The sequence below is a fragment of the Neovison vison genome, chromosome 12 (genome assembly GCF_020171115.1).
Source record: "Neovison vison isolate M4711 chromosome 12, ASM_NN_V1, whole genome shotgun sequence".
NCBI classification, from domain to species: Eukaryota; Metazoa; Chordata; class Mammalia; order Carnivora; family Mustelidae; genus Neogale; species Neogale vison.
Window position 1 is genome coordinate 99,730,664 of NC_058102.1, and position 17,667 is coordinate 99,748,330.

Consider the following 17,667-nt stretch of genomic DNA (forward strand, 5'->3'; position numbering starts at 1 on the left):
CAGAACACTGCGCCGGCTGCAAGGTCTCCGGGCCTCTGGGCCTCTGTGCTCCGCCGCTATTGTTGGTATGAGGGTCGCGGAGCTGAGCTGTGCACAGTCATCCCTAGTCCTCATGGGGTAGAGGCTTCTCCCCATCCTCTTTTATCCTTCCAGATGACTCCAGTCTCCCAGAAAGGGGACCCCAGGAGGAAGGTCCCTGACTCTCCCTGTCCCTTTCTAGCCCGAGAACCTCCGGCCCACAGCCCTACACACCGCCCTCCAGCCAGGCTGCTGAGCACACAGAGCAGCGGCCACCGGGCGGCAGAGGCAATGCCTGGGGAACTGAGAACAGAGGGAGGGATTTCTTCTTCCAGGAACACAGTTTCTCCCCCTCAGATTTGGCCCCATCCGCAAAGGGCATTTTCCCCCGGGGGTTGCCACTCTGTGGCCAATGGCACACGCACAAACCCCTCTTCGCGGCGTGCAGCTGACCCTGATTTCCGCTCAGTGAGAGCTTCGGGGAACCTTCAGCAACGTTCACATCCCCAGTGTTCTACTCCTCGAGATCCATTGTGAGCCTAGGGGTTTCCAGGATCCCAGCGAGGACACAGGCAATCTAAGTGCACCACCGTGGATCTGTCCACCTTTAAGGCACCGCACCGCACACGCCGCTCAGCCCCCTCTTTAACGCGGGCGCCCACAAGCGCGCCCTAGAGCGCGGCGCCCAGCCTGGGTCCCCGGGGCCGGCGGGAGGCTCGGGTGCAAAGCTTCAAATTTAAATCCGGCCACGGCGAGAGACGCCTGCCAAGAACCAACTGGGGCTCGGGAAGGGGACCTGGAGGGACTGGTAACCCAAAGCGCGGGGCAGCCGCGTCTAGCCGAGTTTTATCCACCGGCACTTTCCAGCCCACACGCAAAACTATAATTGGCCAGACCCAGGCTCTGGAACTGCTGAGGGCTCTGTGCGTCTGCTCTCCCGCACATTCATCAAATCCCAAGGTTTGAAGAGGCGGCCTGCCTGCTGGCCATTGAGCCTCTAGCTCCTGCTGCAGCTGGCCTGACTCAACCATGCCCCACTCATTAACTCAGGGGTTAATTAAAACTGAAGGCTAGGATGTGGCCCCAGGCTTTTCTTGAAGACCCAAGGCAGCCCTCCTGCTCCCGCGCACCCACCAGCTGGCTGTCCCGCCGCCTCTCCCGCACCTTCTGTCTGTGCCTTCATCCCTCCCGCATCTTCGCGGCCTCTGCGCGGGGCCTCGAGTCCCGGCCGAGCGGAGCCCGGCGGAAGGAGTTAAATATAACATCCATGCCCGCTCTGGTGGCAGGGGCAAGGCGGCTGCGGGAGGCTCAGGCCACCATGGAGCGGCTGCGAACTGCAGGGAGTTGGTTCCCCCGCGGACCCCAGGTCAGAAGTACTCCACGCGGTGCTGCCTTCTCCATAGTCAGTCGAGAGGCCTCGGCGGTCCAGTTCAAGGTCACTGCCTAGTTTGCAGAAAGCGGTTCTGCCGCGTATGCAAATGAGGCAGGGCCTGGGCTACTGACGGAGTGTGAGTAGGAACTGAGCAGGCGTTGAGAGGGGAGATGAAGGGCGGCAGATGAGGACGGTCTGCAACCACTCCCCCCCCCCCCCGCCCGCCCGACCCTACAGTCTTCTCTGTTTCGTTCTTTTGAGGCAGCTCAGGCTTGGTACAGCCTCTTTGTTGGGTTCAGACAAGGCTAAGGGGTGGGAGGGGGTGCTCCGTCACCTTTTTCTTTCCTTTGCTAACTCCTCCAGGGGTTGGAGCCCACCTGGCTGCCAGCCACCCCTCCGGGTGTCCGGGATTTAAGAGGAAGCATGGGAGATCCCTTCTCCAGGTGCTGCCTTCTAGGCATCTGCAGCCTGGAGTGGGGAGGGGGTGCGTCAGAAGAAACTGGGGTGGGGGGCCCAGTCAGGCTTTCAGGCTCACACAAGCGTCCTGGGGTCTGCAGCGTCCTTACCTCCAAACTTTCTGCGGCATCTCTGGGGCTCTCCCTCCATAAGACTCCAGCCTGATTGCCACTCCGGAAGGGAGTGGGGGTGGGGGTCCCAGGCGGGAACATCTGGGAGACCATCTCTCCATCCCTTACCTGAGCATCCCTAAATGGGCCCATTCCCCCCAGTTTCTCTGTCCTTTCAGCACGTTAATAGTTAAATAGTTTCCGGACTCTGACATTTTCCCCCTCCGCCAGCAGAGGATCTCCTCCGCCTAGTGAATTACTGAGTGTCAGGAAAGGTGTGGGGACCGAGTTAAAACACACACACACACACACACACACACACACACCCCAAACGTCACACCCACAGCCGCCTGCACTGTATCCGGGAGGCCCGGGCCTGGTCTCTGCGACCTCGAAGCTCGGTATGGGGTGAGGACTACCCAAGTGCCCTCTGCCCCACAGCCAGCGGCTCGCTTTGACTATGGCCTGTCGCCAGGCCTAGCACTGGGGAGAGGCTGAGATCTATTTGGGGTCCACTCTCCCCAACCTCTACAAATCCCAAATCCAAGCCCCCAGTCCCGGGGAGGTGGGGCGCGAGTGGACTGAAGTGGGGGCAAGCGGCCTGACGGGTGGCGGTGGGAGGATGTGCGGCTAATCTTGAGGCTGGGTTGGAAGAGCGGGGGTCTACTTACCTTTGGAGACAGAAGAGGATCAGAAGGGTGCGGGGCGGGGTTTCTTAGCCTCTAGAAGCCTTCTGGGTGCCCCCTCCCCAGGGCCGCCGCAGGCCCAGCCTTGGTATCCGAGGAGGGCGGGGCGGAGGAGGCGGAGGGAGCCGCCAGCGGTAGGCGCGCGGGAGCCGAGCTACAGAACATCTCTGGAGAGGCCGCCTTTTATGGGCGTTATTAGCGCCCCTGTCTAGACTGGAGACGACACCTCCTCTGTGTGTAAACAGAGGCGGCGGGCTCTGGCGGGAAGGGGGATGGCGCGTCGAGGGGGCGAGCGGCCCTCCCCTTCTCTGGCCACCGGAAGATCAAGGCCTTTTCCACCCTGCCCCCCTTCCCCGCGCTCCCTGTGATGTCAAGGTCAGAAAGACCTAGTCACGGTCAAGGCTAAAAGAGGAAGAGCCTGGTTGGTTGCGAAAAGGCTCTGGCCCCCTCCTCCTCCCAGAAGCCCCTCGCTCCCCAGGGCCCCTCAATCTCCCACCAGCGCAGGTCTGGATACACATCTGCCTGAACCAGCACTTGGAGTTTTTTGAGGCGTGGGCTCCCGACACCATCCCAGTTCGGCACAGGTGGATCCTAAGGTGGGGAGCTCGGTTTTGAATTGGGGAACCTGCCGCAGGATTCCCAGGTTCAGTCCTCCTAGAGATGGAGAATATCCCAGGGCCTGCCCCTGCCTCACACCCACACTGGCCTGCTGATCCCGCGGACTGTGGATCAGCCTCAGGAGCAGACAGTCTGGAGACAGTCCTGGAGGGATCTCCCCGAGAACTGCTGGCCTTGCTCCCTCAGGTGGGTTCTTAGCCGTCTGACTACAGGCTGGAAAGCCCATTCTGCCTGTGCTAGGTCTGGGGACTAAGATGTGGGTGGGGAAGGGATTTTCCCCCAAGCCCAGGAAAGGATCTGAGCCCTCCCTGGCAGCTTGGTAGAGTGACCTCCGGATGGAGAGTCCTGTGAGTCTCCAGCCCAGCCAGGTCCCTCAGTCCTGGCCTGGGGTGGGTGGGGGGTAGCCATGGGGTGTGGGCAGTGACCTGGATTGTGAGAAATATCACTGAAGCCCCAGTCCCAGAGGAGAAAGACCGTCTGTCTCCAGGGCCTCTGTTCTTAGCCCTTCACACCTCTTATGTCCCCCTGCCCCGTCGTATATGGTGGAGTCTTGCTTTCAGATCAGTGCTAGAAGATTGACCTTAGAGAGGAAATCTCACATATTTGAATGAAGAAAAGTAAATACGCTCTATACCCTGAGATGACAACATTCCTACTTACAAGCTTGCACACACATGGGAAAATCTCCACTGGTCAAAATCTCTCTCCACACACACATGCACATGGGTGTGCACGTGCACAGATAAACCTTCACAGGAATGTCTCAGAGTCCCCAAAGAGAATGCCAGCTCTTGGAGGAAGGAAAGGTAAGGGACCAACACAACCAGGAATGAGAATAATACATTTTCCCATCTTTGCCTCCCCAGAATACACACTCGCCCACTACCTGTCGTGTACAGGAGTTTCGATGCTTGCTTACTCTTATGGGAGAGGAATCTCCAGATCTGATCCAGACATGATAATCCTCCAAAAACCATTCAGACATACTTAATCCAATGTAAGAGATGGTCCTAAACACCCCTGGCACACCAGGGCTCCCAGGAACTTCAGAAGGACTGCCTTCTTTGCCTGGATTTTCAGTGTCCCAATGCAACTCCAATGAGTCTGCATGAGCCTTCTCCTTTTTTCCATCGCCCCCTTCTGGGGCCTTAGGGAGGGTCTTTCTGTATGGGAAGACTCACTCATCAGACTGAGTTTGTGTGCAGAAGTAGAGAGAGCCCATCCCTTGGAGAACTCTAGACTTGTCTTTCCCTACAGTCTCCAACTTCCTCTGTATTGACAGCTGTCATGGGACAAAGCCAATGTACCCACCCACAAGTGAAGAGAGATGGGGGCCCATATCAAGAGAGCCCCAGGATTCTGCTCTGCTCAGTTTCTTTTTCTGACACACATAGTTAATTTTCAACTCTTTCCATCCTAGGAGAGACTCAGGGTTTTGGGAAGAGGTAAAGCTGGCAGGTGGTGAGAGAAGGGAAGATGGAATTAAGAATGAACCTTATTCCTGGGAGGTTCACCTATACCCCCAAACCCCCATTTCCCAGCTGGGAATTGTGATTCTCTGTGATTCTCTGATAGTTAATAGAGTTGAAATGGAGTAAACCAGGACTGGCAGGCACAACAGTAACAGAGTCTCTATGGAGGATAAATTCTCCAGGCTCTTTGTCTCTCTCTCAGACTGCACAGTGTGTGCGTGTGCGTGTGCGTGTGTGTGTGTGTTTCACCCCCAAAATGTTTATTTAAATAAGCTTGTAAGAACTTCAGCCATCAGGCAAAGTACTATCAGAGAGCACTGATTTCCAACCCAATGCCTCCAGTCTTTCTGTGTCTCAGGAGAGGAAAAATATTATATATAAATAAAAATTGCTGCAGTAAAGATTTAATCTGAGATAACATTGTTTTAGGCTATATTGCTTTTTAAAAGTCTCTTAACCTGACAACTTAACGATCTCATTAACTCAGCCAGATAGGGAGATAGGCACAACGGACGCGACAGGGAAAACAAATTAATGGCAGAGTCTACATGGCTCCTGGCGGCCTAGAAGTCTGTGGTCCCCAGGAATGCTGGAAAATAAAGGTGGGCTTGGCTTATGAACTGGGGGGGGGGGCGCAGGCAAGGGGTCCTAGCTGCTGGATATCTCTGCATAAATTGATGGAGAAGAAAAGAGAACAGCCTAGGAGTGCTGAGTTTGCGGCTGCCACCCAGCAGGACAGGCTGTGCCCATGCCTTCCCTGCCCCAGTCCTAGCCCTGCGCTGGCTGGAGTGATTGCAGACCATCTGGGGGCAGTAAGGCCCCAGGAGTCCAAGATTAGTTCCCCACATTGCCCCCACTGCTACCGCCACAGTGTCCAATTCCAGCTGGCTGGATGCTGTCTTCTTAGCTCCGAAATTTGGATGTGAGTCCCAACCAGTAACTGAAGTCCACAGGCAACGTACTTTCTCACTTACCTGCTTCCAGGCCTTCCCATTCGCAGATTACATCCTTCTCTCCCCAACATACACTCTTCTATTCTAAAGAAGTTTTCTCATAGTTAGATCACCACAATAATGCAAATAATTCACTTTAAGAACGTGAGTGAAACAAAATATGAGTTTGAAATTTATGCAGCTGGGGGTAATGTCTACACTCTTCCCCTTGCCCATTCTGGCTGAGTCTGGGCAGCAAAGATGGCCCTGATGAGCCAGTGGACAGAAGGGTCTGCAGAAGGAATCTGAGTAATAAAATCAAGGCAAAAAAAAAAAGATTTTATTTTAAAAACAGGTTTGTGGGTTTTTTTTTCCCTTTTTGCATTCAGTACATTGTCATTCAGACATCACAATACTATATACAGATACACAACATTTTAAAAAAGCCTATTTCTGATGAACATTTCAAAAGAACACTGTTTTGTAATGCACCAGTGGGAAGGGAGAAGGTGAGGGACCTCCCCCCTCAGCAGCAAGTCGGCCTTTGAGGAGGGATATGTTAGGCAGCGTCTACATTAGCTGGTTAATTGGGCGCTGGTTATTTTGGCCTCCTGGAAGAAAACTGCTTTCCTCCGGAGAATCAGTAAAAGTGAAAGTGTGAGGCTCTCTCCTCAGTGACCGCCTCCACGGAGAAGCTACGAAGCTACCGGAGAGGGGCTCTGCTGGGGGACCCACTCTCCATTGCCATGGAAGAGAAGTTTGTCCTTTCCTTAGAAAAACGTTCTGCTTCTGTGCCTGGCCTGATCCCCAGTAGAGAGAGGAAGGGAGAGAGGGAGGGAGGGAGGGAGGGAGAGAGAGAGAGAGAAGGGCAGGGAGGGAGACGGGGTGGGGGGGGGAGAGAGAGAGAGAGACAGTAGACAGACATTTAGCAGCGTGGTTGGAGTTTCCATCCTCCATGGATTTCTGCACATTGACTGAGAGAGCAGAACAGAGGAGGCAGTGGAGGCAAAGTCGGCTCCGGAGAAATTCAGTTTCCTGATTGAGGTGAGGGTAGGCAGCTCCTCCACCAATTCCAGCTTTTGTTGAAACAGGAAAGAAAGAAAACCTATGCGCTGTCTGTACTCCAATCACGATGCCAGATCCCTAACAGTTATTATTAATATTAACGCGACTTTTAAAATATGCACAGAAAATCTTACCTGGGAAATCTTGCCTAACTAAGGAGTGCGGGAGGGACAGGGAACAAGAGGAGGAACTGGAAGGACAGTATGAGCTTGCCAGGTCCTGCACCGAGGCCCCACCCTCAGGAGGGTCATCAACCTACCTGGGCAAAGGATGAGGCAAGAATAGGGTCTTCGGGGTTCCCCAACCCTGCTTTGGTTGGAATGATCGGGATCTTTGCCCCCTACCAGTCAGCTTTCTGGCAAGGTGAGGGATGAGGGCAAAGAGTGGAGGCCTTGAACCTGCCTCCCACAGCCCACCCCAACCCACCTCCAAAGCTGTTGAGACTTGCGAGGTCCCATCTGCATGGCGTTTGGGGGTTGAGGATGGGGTGGGGAGTAGGGGGCTGCAGAGCACGCCCTCCAATCCTCTCTGCCTCCCTGCCTCCCGGCGCAGTCCCTCTTTCTTGTTAACATTAAATATTCGTCTGCACCGGTGGCGGCTAAGTGTCCTTTGTTGGGTTCGGTAATGGTACAAAGCGGCGACATAAATAGACAGGGTGGGTGGCCGGATGGACGGTCAGGTGGAGTGGAGATGAGGTGCTTTCGATTTGCTGACCACCTTCTTCTCTTTGACCCGTCGATTCTGGAACCAGATGGTGACCTGGCGCTCGGAGAGGTTCGTGGTGGCAGAGATGCGCCGGCGCTTCTCTTTGGTGATGAACTTGCTGGCAGCATACTCCTTCTCTAGCTCCTTCAGCTGCACCTTGGTGTAGGGCACGCGCTTCTTGCGCCCACGCCGGTAGCTGCTCACCTCGGGCTGTAGGGGAACCACGTCTGGGGGAGAAAGAAACCGGGCAGCACGAAGTGAGTAGCATGCCTGCAGCCTGGACCGACCATGTTGTGTGCCCCAGGCGGCACCACGGTATAGGAGCCAGATTCTGGCAGGGACACAGACCAATTGCCCCCTAGTCCCTTGCGCCTCTGTTATTATCAAGGCCATGACTAAGGTGAGGCCGCAGATCTGTTGTCTCTGGTGAAAACTTAAAAAGTGTGTGTGTGGGGAACCTCTATACCTGGGAATGGAGGTAAATAATATTTTAATACAATGTTTAAAAAATCAAAATGAAAGCCAAAAAAATGCATTATAAACAAAACATTTTAAAATAAACATGGGGCCAGTAGTACTTATTATTCCTTTTGCCTCAGGTTCCAATATAGTTCTGCACAGCATTCATTATTAGAATCCTGCACCCGTAAAAGGATCCCTACAAATTTTGCCCTGGTCTGAGGACCTCGAGGATTGTAGGTATCCAGGAAAATTCCTCCTTCCTGCGCTTAGATCACTAGGGTATCCATTAGCACAAACTGTGTCCCATTATCAGGGGAAGGTGTTCTCTTGTATGTTTCAGGGAAGGCATGGCAGGAAGGGAGAGAACTTCGGTGGGCACTGGCCACTGAGTGGGGCCTCATGCCTTCGGTCACTGACTCTGCCCTAGGAATCTGAGACCTGTACCAACAGCTACAGAAGAAAAGTGTCCAGGTGAAGCCAGCCTGCTTGGGAGCCAATCACTCTAAGTGTCCAGTGTTGTGAGCCACTTAACAACATCCAAGTTGAGGGATCCTGGATGGGAGATACAAGGAGTCAGACCCCTGGAGTTAGAGTCCACACTCCAGGGTCTGCTCACCAAAGGAAGCTCTAGGAGAACCCTTCTTGGGTTAAAACCAGCTATTGACATAAGTCTTCTAGGAAAAGAATTCAGTGCCTCTCCTTCCCCCCACCCCCACCAAATGTCCACTCACCAAACAGAGCAAATGCTGCTCCCACCCCTCTCCTCTTCATTCCTCCAAAGCTGAGAGAAAATGTCTCCATCACATACAGGAACCCTAGCCACCCTAAATACCTTGTTATCCCAACTACTACTAGGTCAATTTCTTTAAGCTCTGTGAATTTCACAGGAACTAAAAACGATATATGTCACTCATATCCCCCTTCCATTTCACCCTCACCTTTGTTAATACAAAGATCATTTATTGTGATGCCTTCAAGGGGGAAGTGGAGAATTAGGGAGATTAGCTGAATAATCCACCCCTCAATTTAAAAAAATGTAATTGTTAGACTTCTTCAGATAGAAGCTAATGATGAGGACAGAATGTCTGGGGTTCCCCTTTCATTCTCATTGCCCTTTGGAAATGAAGAGGCAGCCCAGAACACAGACACGAAGCTCTTCCTGAAGTGCTTGCTCTCACTCCACCCTCATAAAACACCTTCCCGACACCATTCCCATTGGGTCTGCTCTCACCCAGGAATACTTGTCTATACAGGCTGGAAAGAGAAGAGGTCACAATCAAATGCCAGTAGGAAATAAAGTGCTCAGGAAGAATATGTGAAGGAGAGGGTTCCAATGGCCTGGTTTGGCTGTCTTCATGATGACAATTTCTCAGGAAAATTACTGAACTTGTCACTTTTCTATGTCTGTGTAGGAATAGGCCAAGTTTTTTTTGTTTTGTTTTGTTGTATTGTGTTTGCTTTTAATCTGAAAAACAAAACAGCTTCACTTTCACAGAGAAGATCCTTTAGATTAAGAAGAGTTTTTTTGTACAAGACAATTTTTAAAAAAATCTTTCAGTTCTCAAGTTTGTTTTACTCTTATGATTCAAGAGATTGAGGATTCCAGGACAAGAGTAAAACAAAGAGGGTAAATAGTAATACCATGAGGTATTTGTTGTTGTCATTGTGCTGTTGTTGTTGTTGTTGTTGTTTTTAATTTAAATCTTCATAACATTGTTTCAGGCTTATTTTATTAAACCCAATTTATAAGATGAGGAATCTGAAACTCAGAGTGGGTAAAATAATTTATGTGGCAGAGCCAGATTTTAAAACAAGATTTTTCTGACTCAACATAATGACACAGTAAGATCTAAAATGGAAATAGGCTATCTGGTACAAAATACCTCTTTCTCCCTGGAAAGCAAAATGAGATAAAGTGGTTGGTTCCCTGAATTCAACAGCTAATTGTCCCTGATTTTTATCTCATTTTCTGGAAATGCTCACAGTTATCTACCGAATTTTGGATTTTCTAAACTTCAACTCTAAATTCCCAATGAATTTAGAAGTTCTTAAAAATTGGTTTTAAATCCTTAAAAATCAGTTTTAAAAAGCAGATACCTGGTCTAAACTGGTTATTTTTCTCTATAGGATGCCAAGGATTGACTTGCCAAAGTTTTTAATGGATCTGAACAAAGTGTTGGTTGTTTTGGCCTCTTGGGAAAATAACTTTAGTCTTGCCTTCTCAAAGAAGCCCCCCTTCATTGCCTGCTGTCTTGCCTGGAAAGGAATTGGGATCTACAGTTATAAAAACATCTGGAAGCTTAGACCTTGAGTAGTGTCTATACTGCCTAAAGTAAGTAGGGGACTTGCTTATTGATTTTACAATCAAGCCTTCCCTAACATCCCTCCAGAGCACATACCTGGGGACCTAATAGACACCTTTGAGAAGTGAAGAAAAATCAGATCAATGATCAGCTGTAGCCTTCTCTTGGGGTCCTGTGCACAGGTTCACACTGCCCACTTGCTCACGACCATCCACCCGCTCCTACAACAGGGCTGTGCGTTCCAAAGAGGACTTTGTCCAGTTAGAAATCCTAGCTGCTCTTCTCAGCCATAATCCAAAGGTTTGTTGGTAGGGACTTCCAGTATGGCCCAAAGAACCCACTATTTCATTCTATTGCTCTCCCCCAAGCCTATCTGACGCTGTCTCACCCTGCCCACTCCCCACCCCCCTGCTCTGATTCTCTCTCCTAGAATTTCTGCTGATTCTCTCTCAGAATTTTTGTCTCTCTCTGTTAAAAAAAAAAGTGCCTACACTCATCATAGGACAGAAAAAAAAAAAAAAGCAATGAAACAAGGGTCTGTATAATTGGGGGAAGGAAGAAGCCACAACACATCTTGGCCCTAATTATCTGGATCTTTCTGAACAATTGCCTCCATATCCCACACCAGCCCAGACTGCCATAGTGAGGTTTCTTAGAGCCAGAGGCGCTAAAGAGAGACAGGAGTGTTTATGCCCAGATGCTGCCGAACAAACCACAAGTGCATAGACAGAGTTATCTGGAAATCTCACTACTTCTAAAAGATCTCTGTGTGGGTAGAAAGACGCAGGGTGTCTGAAGATAATTTCTTTTTCATCTGCTCTTTTGCCTGGACATCTGCACTCACTGAGCTTTACCAGCCCGAGTCTGTTTCCACACAGGGAGTGTGTGAGCGCATAGCTGCTGAGACCTAGTGGGTTTTACATCCATCTCCATGCCGTAATTTGCAAGTGTATTAAATCTCAATTGGGCTATATTTTCTTTATTTCAAAGTTATTTTTCTCTAGGAGGCTATGATAAAAAAGTGTTTATTTTTAGCAGGTTTTTTTTTTTCTGGGAAACTTTAAGATCTTCATTTTGCTCAAAGATATTTCTGAGCCTCTTCCCAATCCTTCCCCGCCACTTCGCTCTACATGCGTACACAGGGGTGCCAGAGCAACTCCTTCTCTTCACCTCTCCACACTAAACCCATTGCCCATTGCTCTAGAACTATGCTTCTGCCCACAGTGGGTGAGGTGGGCATCTGCTCCCCTGCCTTTTGACCCAGCAGCATGGCCTAACAGCTCCTCCTGTTCCAGGAATTCCTGCTGGACCCCTGTCTCCAAAGGAGTTTTCCATTTGGGTGAGATGGTGAATTAAAGGGCCATCTGTCTATAATACATTACTGTATACTTACTATCTTCTAGAAATGTATTATCATGTGTTTCATATTAGGTAGTTGGTAACAAATTATTACATAAAAATATTATTGCCAGTTCAGAACAGGTAACACATGATACCATGTACTACAATTCTATCATCCTGGAATCTTCTGGCAGCCAGAAATAGGGTGCCTAGTGTGGCTCCCACCCTGATATTCAGTTGATATTCAGGCTCCCACCCTGATATTAGTATACTAAGTAATCTCATATTTGCAAGAATGTTATCTTCTGCACTTTCTAACATCATTCAGTGATTTTTTCACCATCTGCCTTTGCCTCAGTCCCGGATGCAGAGGAATTTCAGGCCCACCCTTAGGAGGTCTTCACATCTCTAATTCCCAGGGAAAATGTCCCTGGGCTCACACGTAGAGCTGGGGGCTCACTGGGTAGTATGGGGAGACATCTGTGGCTTCCATGCCCCCTCCCCAGTATTCCTGAAGGCGTTAGAATGGAGCCAGTCAGCCCTCTCCCACCGAGTTCTGCTTACAACCAAAGCAGACTCAGGGTTTGGCTTCATAATTTCTCAGCCCTGTGCTGAATCCAAAGCTCCTGATGTGATTGTGACAAACCTGGGACTGATCTTTCTCCTCTGGAGAATGGTGGGGATTGCAGGATCCCCTCTGGTTCAGAAACAGCCTCAGGTGGAAAAGGAACAGGACATCCTTGAATTCCGCTTCCCCCCACACATAGGCAAAGATTTGGGGGTCCCTATCCTGGGCCCGGATCCTAGATGTATCCAGAACAGGTCTTCAGTCCCTCACTTCTCATCCTCATACCCCTTTTTCTGTGTTGGATACATGGAAAACTCTCCCTCTCCCCGAAATTTGGGGAAGTTGGCAGTGGGAACACCCACAGGATTTGAGCTCAGGCAAATAAAATTTTATACCCAGGAGACAGATGCAAACTCCCTTCTCACCACATCCTTTTCAGAGATTTTAGCTCTGCTCCTTTAACGATCAGGAAATTCGTGGCCGAATTCTTAAAATAAATCAAGAAAAGAAAATATTCTGCATTTCTTTGGACCCGGCAAATTAGACCTCTATTCAAAAAACAAAACCAAAAAACCTATCTAGTGCTTCAACGATCCTGAAAATTCAGGCAAGATAGTTCTTATTTTTTTCTTCAATTATCGGTGGGTTGAGGGTTTTGTCCTCGTAGTTTCGGATTCCGAAGCACCCAAGGCCCACCCCACCCCATTCCTGGCTGGAATCGGGCTTGGGGGGGCCAAGAGCCGCGCGTGAGACTGGAGCGGGCTGGGGGAGGAGGAGGCGAGCTCCCGATTCGAGCGGAGCCGGCAGCCCGGCGCTCGGGCGCCTGTGATTGCTTCACTCTCAGCCGGGCAGCTCCGGGGAACGTGTCGGAGCAGATTTCTTCCCCGGCGCATTCCTCAGCGCAGCTCGCCCGGCCGGCTCCATCGGCAGCCCAGCAGAGCCGGCGCGCCGGGGCCAGACGGCGGGGGTGGCTGAGGCGCGGAGCCCCGGGGCAGGCGGGGCGGGGAGGGGTCCCTGGCTGCTTCTGCAGCTGCTGCTGCGGCGGCGGCGGCGGCGCTCGGGCCCCTTCCTTACCTGGAAAGGGAGACTTCCAGAGGTGGGCGGACTGCGACTGCTCCTTGGAGCAATACACCTGACTGTCCCAGCCGTTGGAGAGAGCCCAATGTTGGTAGCCTTCGACCGGGATGAGCGCATCGTGACGCGGCTCCGGGTGCCCGCTGATCCCAGGCACCACCGACACGTCCAGGTAGCTGGGCATCGCCTGGTAGGAGCTGGCAAAGCTGGGGTAGAAGGCGAACTCCTTGGCCCTGGAGGACAGATCGTCACCGGGCAGGGCGCCCGACGGCTCCGGGTATTTATCGCCCGGGTGGTAGGCGCAAGGCTTTTGCTGCAGGTTCACGTTGTGCGACAGGCGGCAGCCGTAGTAGCTGCCACCGAACGGGTAGCCGTAGCCCAGGGTGGCGCTGGACGAGGTGGGGGGCGCCGGCGGCGGGGCGCACTGGCGCGCCGCCTCTGGGGCCGGGATGTCCGTGTAGACGGCGCCCTGTGGGGCACCCAGGGGAGCCGGCGGGCGGCCCAGCACGGGGTGTGGAAGCAGGTCGCGGCAGTGGCTGGCCGGGCAGCTGCTGCCCAGCCCGTCCATGCTGGGGGCTTTGCTGGGGCTCGCTCCGCTGCAGCCGCCCCCCGCGCCGCCCGCGCCGCCGCCTCCCCCGCCGCCGCCTCCGCTGCCGCTCTCCGCCGCGCTGTCCTCATAGACGTACATAAGGCTCTCCGGCCAGCGCGGATGCAAGAGCAGCGAAGTCGTCATGACATGATCTGCTCGAGCTTTTTAAAAACTCCACTTGCCAGAGGCAGCGAGCTAGGGAGACACCTCGCTCCCTTTTCCCCTCCCCCATCCCTCCTCCCTTCCCTCTCCTCCCCTCCCCTCCTACTCCCGGTGCTTCCACCTCCCTCCCTACATTCCCTCTACGCATGCGGGGACACTTCATTAAGAAATCCGCGGTCTCCCGCCCGGCTCCCTTCTGCACCCCTCCCGCGCCCACGTGACGAGCAAACTCACGTGACTCTGGGGCCGGGTCTCCTGGGCTTCCCACCCCTTGCCGTGGGGCGGGGCAAAAGGAAACATATCTCTGCTGATTGGCTCTCAGGAGGGGCAAAGAGGAGGGAGCTGGGAGATTTAAAGGGACAGGGCAACGCCCCCCCAGCACGCCCGAGGGAGGCAGAGGGAGGCAAAGGGAGGAGGGGGAGGCTGAATTTGGCCGACGCAAAGGGGTCTAGAGAGACTAAGATTGTTCCTGGGCGCCTCCCTCTAGGTTTGGGTTTAGATTGGCTATGGGAGAGTCTGATCCTTACCCAAAAAACGATCGCTGTGACTGGATTGGAGTTGGGGCTAAGGGTGGGGGAGAAATTGGATTGTTTTATCTCCTAATAAATAAACTAGAAAGCAGGCGGAAACGTGCGGGCAACGCGTGGGGAGCCCTGGTTCTGGCCCTGGCATAATCTGCCTAGAGCTCGTGGATGGAAAGAACCTGAGGCCGCCCAGCGAGAGACTTTGATGTCCGGATTGCATTTCCATTTCAGAGTTTCGGCCACTTTCTCCAAAGCCCCAGTTGTCTGAAAGGGACCTTTTCGGCTCCTCCACCTCCACCGCAGAGCAAAGAGGGCTGAAAGGATGTGATAGCCCCAAAACACACACACACACACACACACACATACAAAATCAATACATGGAGGGGGTGTAGTTATGCTCTCAGTGAAAAATGGAGGAAGAATAAAAGGAGGAAAATGAGGGCAATAGAATAGACTGATATTTCAATGTACAATAGAAATAAAAAGCCTCGGAGCGAGATTTTCAAAGAAAAGGGCGGGAGATGGGGAAAGAATTTGGTGTAGGAAAGCTAAAAAGCCCTTGATGCAAACAAGAGCAAGCGCTCTCAGATCCGTGTACAAAAGGAATCCTGGAATGAGAGTCGGCCCGATTTGTCCTTTTGGAGGGACCTTTCCCAGGCACAACCCTGTAAGACCCCAGAAAGACCGACCTAAGCCTCGTGGGCCCACCTCTGCCCTCTGCAGCCTGGGCTTATCTGGCCTAAGAGGGCCCAGGGTCAGAGCCAGTATCAGCAGGGTTCTCTAGGTTTAGCTCCCCGGGCTTTCTTGGGGTCACTCCCTTTTAGTGTGGAACGTAAAATTGCCGCATATGTCAAAGAAAAAAATTAACACCAATTAACTGATTTTTGGAAAAAGCCCCCCTCTTCCTTACCGATCTCCAGACATGGGTTTCTATGCCCAGTTGACCTCATTAATAGAGTCACCAGAGTCACCCCGTTCCAGAGCGCATCTCCATGGAATTGAGCCAAGTTCCCTTTCAGCCACGGCCTCCCTGAGGAGAAGAGGTAATAAAGAGAGAGGGGGAAAAAAGAGGGGAGAGGGGCTGCAGCATCTCCCTCTTTCCTGCCACTGTCGCGGATTTTAAATGCTGGGTGCTTCTGTCCAGACAGCACGGAGGCGGTGGCCACGCAGTAGCACCAGGCTACGGACCTACTGGATCCCTCAAACCTGACAGCAAATGCCAAATCTGTACTGAGATTCGGCCCACTGGCCACCTCCCTTCTCCCGATATGGAGAAGATGGTTTTTGACGATGGAGAGCGCCCTGGTGTTGGTGAGTTAGGATAAAAAAACGAGTCATCTTTATCAGTGTGATATTCATCTGGAAGGGTCACCTCAGAATTTGTAAAGCAGGCTTTGGGCGGCTGGAAGTAGGAAGAAAATACAACAGAAAGGTTTAAAACATAAGCCCACTTAGCTTGAAAGTGTGTTAGGGCAAAGATGGTGGAGGGAGAAGAGATAAGACGGGGGTGGGTGGGGGGTGGGTGGGGGCGGTTGCTTGCTCCAACAGGGCTTTTGGCTAGGAAGCTGGCTTCCCTGCCTCAGAGTCCAAGGTCAAGGTAAAACAGGGAGAGCAAACACGGCCTGGCCAGTCTAGACTGGGTCGTATGACCTTGGCCCCCATCGGCCTGCCGCCTGGCTGGCGGGGGTAGGTGGTGAGCAGGTCTGAGGTTTTCCATCCGCAGGTGTAAGGAGCTGCCGGGCCCTGACTTCCCTCACTGTGAAGTGCTGGGTCTCCGTGGAGAACCCAGGGCTACGTGGACCCGGCTCTGTGGGGCCGCCGGGAGAAACAAAGGGCCTGAACAGCCCACCCCATTCCTGGGGTTCCCTCCCCAGTCCAGGAACGCTGGAGCTCAAAGCCAGACGCGTCTCCCGCGGACCCGAACCCAAAGACAGCTTCCCCCAGACTTTGGGAGTGGGGGGCAGAGCGGCAGGAAGGATCTGGGTGCAGGACGACCCAGCAATAAATAAAATTAATAGTATGTTCTTTTCCAGGTTTATGTAAGGACATTAACTATTCCTATTGCAATGAGATATAGATTTAATTAACCCGGCAATTTTACAATTCCATTTATTAGGGACATGATGCGGCCAAAATTTAGCAACGAGAGGAGAGGGAACCAAAGTCTCCTTCATCAAGAAGACCAGCCAGCAAAGATGTGGTGCCCCCACCCCCGACTTGGGGGTGTGGGAAGGCTGGAGGAGGGGAAAGTTCAGGGCCAAGGGCGTTGAAAGCATCTGGAGACGGGTCCGCATACTCTGAGCGATTCCCGGTCCTTTTGCTGGGTTCCCCGAGACGTTCCGCGCCTGAAACCGACTCCACGACGGGGGCGCGCCGGGAGCCGCGAGGGAGGTGGCAGTGCAAGAGCCTTTGGCGGGTGGGCGGCCGAAAGTGAAGCCCGGTTAGTTAATTAACTTTAAGCCTGGGGTCGCTTCTCTCTCCTCCCCCCCAAAAAATGTGGATCTCGCTGAGACACAAATAAAACCAAATTAAACACTCCAGGAGAAGATGCACCACTGGAAACGTAGTAATTACATCTCCGAGGCGAACCCGCCCTAGGAAGCCAGGCGCTGAAACCCGCGGCCCAGCGCTCGCCCCCCGCCGCCCCGCCACACCTCACAGGCCCGGGCTTCGCGGATGGGGCGCTGAAGCTGGACTGCGGGTAAGTTTAGAGGAAATCAAGAGAAAGGAAAAGGATTGTGACTCCTTGGTCTCTAGCTGAGCTGCTGGTGTGGGAGTGAAGACGCAGCATTTCATTATATCAAAGGAAAATGGAAAAGAACCCCTCAGCCACCTCGGGAAGACCGGGCTCTGCTCTGGGCTCTGGGCTCCTTTCTCAAAAGGGTATTTGCAAAGGCTAGGCGCCGGAGCCTCTCTGTCCTTAGCTTCCTCTCCAGAAGGAGTTCCAGGCTAAGTTCAACTCTGAAATTCTTCTTTTGTGAGTGTCCAACATACAAAGGAGATATTCAGCGTGCCTTCTCACTGAAAGTGTGTGTGTGAGTGTGTGAGTGTGTGAGTGTGTGTGTGTGTGTGTGTGTGTTGGCTCCTAGCCTGTGGCCAGCACATACCCTTGTGGACACAGCCCAGTGTGTTCCTGAAGATACCCGGCCCTAGGCTGACATCCTCTCTTTGCAAATAAAGATTTCTGCCTGTCTCTTTGTGTACACTCTT

At 52.4% G+C, this 17,667-nt stretch overlaps 1 protein-coding gene and 1 long non-coding RNA gene across 2 annotated transcripts; one reads left to right on the top strand and one right to left on the bottom strand.

Moving 5' to 3' along the window:
• Positions 1 to 5,982: 5,982 nt before the first annotated feature.
• On the bottom strand, positions 5,983 to 13,955 carry HOXC13 (homeobox C13). Its single transcript, XM_044227941.1, has 2 exons — positions 13,183 to 13,955; positions 5,983 to 7,661 (listed from the first exon to the last, which is right to left on the bottom strand). Exons 1-2 carry the CDS (start codon positions 13,913 to 13,915, stop codon positions 7,405 to 7,407), a joined length of 990 nt encoding a protein of 329 aa, XP_044083876.1. The 5' UTR covers positions 13,916 to 13,955; the 3' UTR covers positions 5,983 to 7,404.
• A 401-nt stretch (positions 13,956 to 14,356) lies between these two features.
• LOC122891902 lies at positions 14,357 to 17,083 on the top strand. Its single transcript, XR_006381333.1, has 3 exons — positions 14,357 to 15,500; positions 15,602 to 15,768; positions 16,574 to 17,083. It is a non-coding gene; the product is annotated as an uncharacterized LOC122891902 (long non-coding RNA).
• The last annotated feature ends 584 nt before the right edge of the window (positions 17,084 to 17,667 follow it).